We start from the raw sequence: 2,568 nt of genomic DNA on the forward strand, positions 1-2,568 counted from the left end.
TTTTTTTAAATTCACTTTTTCAGGGGCATCTGGGTGGCTCAGTGGGTTAAGCCTCTTACTTCAGCTCAGATCATGATCCCAGGGTCCTGGGAGTGGGTTAAGCCTCTGCCCTCGGCTGAGATCATGATCCCAGGGTCCTGGGATTGAGCCCAGCTCTGCTTACCAGGGAGCCTGCTTCCTCCTCTCTCTCTCTGCCTGCCTCTCTACCTACTTGTGATCTCTGTCTGTCAAATAAACATTAAAAAACAAATTCGCTTTTTCAGTGAAAATGAAAAATCATTCTTTAAAATAAAAGACAACTGAAACAGAAGTGGCTGTTTCAGTTGTTCAGGTGTTCAGGAGGGAACACCTAAATGAGAATGTTCTTTAAAACCATGCTGATTAGACTTTCCAATATGTGAGATTATCTAGAGGTTCTTTAGTCTACCCACAGTGCCATCTTGTTTTCCCTCTAATTATGCAACTGGGCTTATTAAGAAAAGAAACTAACCAATTCATAACAGTAAGGAAAACATTATGCCTTTCTTTAAGATTTGATTTAACCATTCTAAAACTCATAGATTAAAAACAAGACCAGAAATCTGAGGTAGACTTCCTGAAACGCAAAAACATCACAAACTAACAACATAAACTGAGCTGGTTTTCAGTCCAGTTTCATCTTACATCTTCATATCCGTTTCTTTCCTTTAACATAAAGTCCTTTTACTTAAAATTTCCACAAATACTTAGGAAAAAATAAGTTGACCTTAAACACAGTACTCCAACCTCACTGGTGGCCACAAGAAAAAGTTATACCTACATCAAAACCAAAAACTCGCCACACGTACATGAATTATGGCTTAATAAAGCACTTTTTTTTTTTTTTTTTTTTAAAGAAAAAGAGTGGAATAAAATCTACTGTTGATTCCTCCCCACCGCCAGAAGTCAGAGCTCTGCTCTCAGAGGCCCTTTGAGCTAGCAGACCAACTGGATGGCGCCCGGATTTTACGGATGGTCAAAGGGCATCGAACTATATCAAACGCCTGGCACAGAACAAGTCATCTAGTAACCGCCTAATAAATGACGGCCAGTGTGATGATACACTGCCGCTAAGGCAGTCACCGACGAGACCTAAGGTCTGGCCGAGGTGCTTCGCACCTGGGCGGCGCGGACCTTCCCCTCCCAGCGCGTGGGCCGCCAAGAGCCCGGGGAGACACGGGTGCCGGGGGTGCCGGGGGTGCCGGGACTGCCCCCGCCCGGGCCGGGGGGTACCTTGCAGTCGCTCCGCACGCGCGCCGCCTCTCGGCCGGGACTCCACGGCCCCGCAGGAGGACACGGACGAGGCGGAGGAGAAGTCGGAGGAGTCGGAGCCGGGCGAGCCGGGAGCTGAGGGCCCCGACGACGAGCAGACGGCGTCGCAGGCGCCCGGGGCCGCGGCCGGCGGCGACGCGCCGTAGAAATAGGCCAGGTTCAGCGGGCTGGTCATGAGGCCACCGTCGCCGGCCGTGTCCAGCAACCCCTCTCCGCCGCGGCTGTCGTCCAGCAGCTTGTCCACGATCATGCTCCCGGGCTGGGCGCTCGGGGACCCAGACTCCTGCGCCACCGGCTCGCTGCGCGGGACCGCCTCCCTGCTATGGCTCCGGCAGACTCGAGCACCGAGCGGCGGGAGGACGGCGCGGACACGGGCGCGGCCCGGGGCTGCCGGGCTATTTAACCGGCCTCCGGGGGGCGGAGAACCGGGACCGCCGCCTCGCTTGCCTCCCCCGAGCCCGGCTGGGTCATTGGCCGCGTCGGGGCCGCCTCCCCGCCCCTCCTCCGGATGCGTCCCGTTTCCAGTAAAATGTACAGGATGAGGCAATGTGCCCTCCGCCCTCGCCCCGCCCGCCCGGCTCCGCCCCAACGGGCCGGCAGTCTACCCCCTTCACCTGGAAACCCCGACCGTGCGCGGCCTCCCCACTACCGCGCCGCGCCTCCCGCGCCGCGACCCCCGGCCCCGCCGCCCGCCGGGAGAAGCCGGGCCCCGCGCGGAGGCAGACGGCGCGCGGCGTGGGGCTCTGGGCCTGCGGAGGGAGAAGGGGAGGCGGGAAGGCGGCGATGGGAACAGGTCGGCCCGGTTCCCGGGCTGTGGGAAGTCCTGGAAGCTGCGCGTTGCGCACCCCTCCGCCCGCCCAGGCGGGGCGAGCTTCCCGCCAGCTCCGTTTAAGGCGTCTCTGGAAAGTTCCTAAGGGCCTGTCTTCTCCAGAGCCTCAGAGCGGCTTAGTCCTCTTAACTTAGCGTTTGCCAACGTGCCTTTCGGCAGGGACGGCGAACTGAGAAAGATGTTGAAGCCATTTTTCTGTCCTCAAATTATAATCTGACAACTAAATATTTTATGGCACAGCCCGGGAATAAAAAAAAACAAAACAAAACAGTGCCCTACACCCCTGTATAGTTAAGAAGTTGAACAAAGCCATGTAGCAAAATGATGACTACATACATGTAAATGCCTGTATTCATATACATAAATTTTTTTCTTTCTGCATAATTTTACATTTTATCTGATAAACAGGAATTTCGATCTTTCTTAAGTACTTTTTTAAAGATTTTATT

At 54.7% G+C, this 2,568-nt stretch overlaps 1 protein-coding gene across 1 annotated transcript in view; it reads right to left on the reverse strand.

Annotated features, from left to right (window-relative positions):
• The window catches only part of NFKBIZ (NFKB inhibitor zeta), an 11,868-nt gene extending 9,980 nt beyond the window's left edge, over positions 1-1,888 (reverse strand). Inside the window, exon 1 of the mRNA XM_059392045.1 lies at positions 1,252-1,888. Coding sequence (XP_059248028.1) covers positions 1,252-1,540 — 289 coding nt within the window. The 5' untranslated portion in view covers positions 1,541-1,888. The remainder of the gene's footprint in view (positions 1-1,251) is intronic.
• Between the last annotated feature and the right edge of the window lie 680 nt (positions 1,889-2,568).

This window comes from Mustela nigripes, chromosome 2 (genome assembly GCF_022355385.1).
Source record: "Mustela nigripes isolate SB6536 chromosome 2, MUSNIG.SB6536, whole genome shotgun sequence".
NCBI lineage: Eukaryota > Metazoa > Chordata > Mammalia > Carnivora > Mustelidae > Mustela > Mustela nigripes.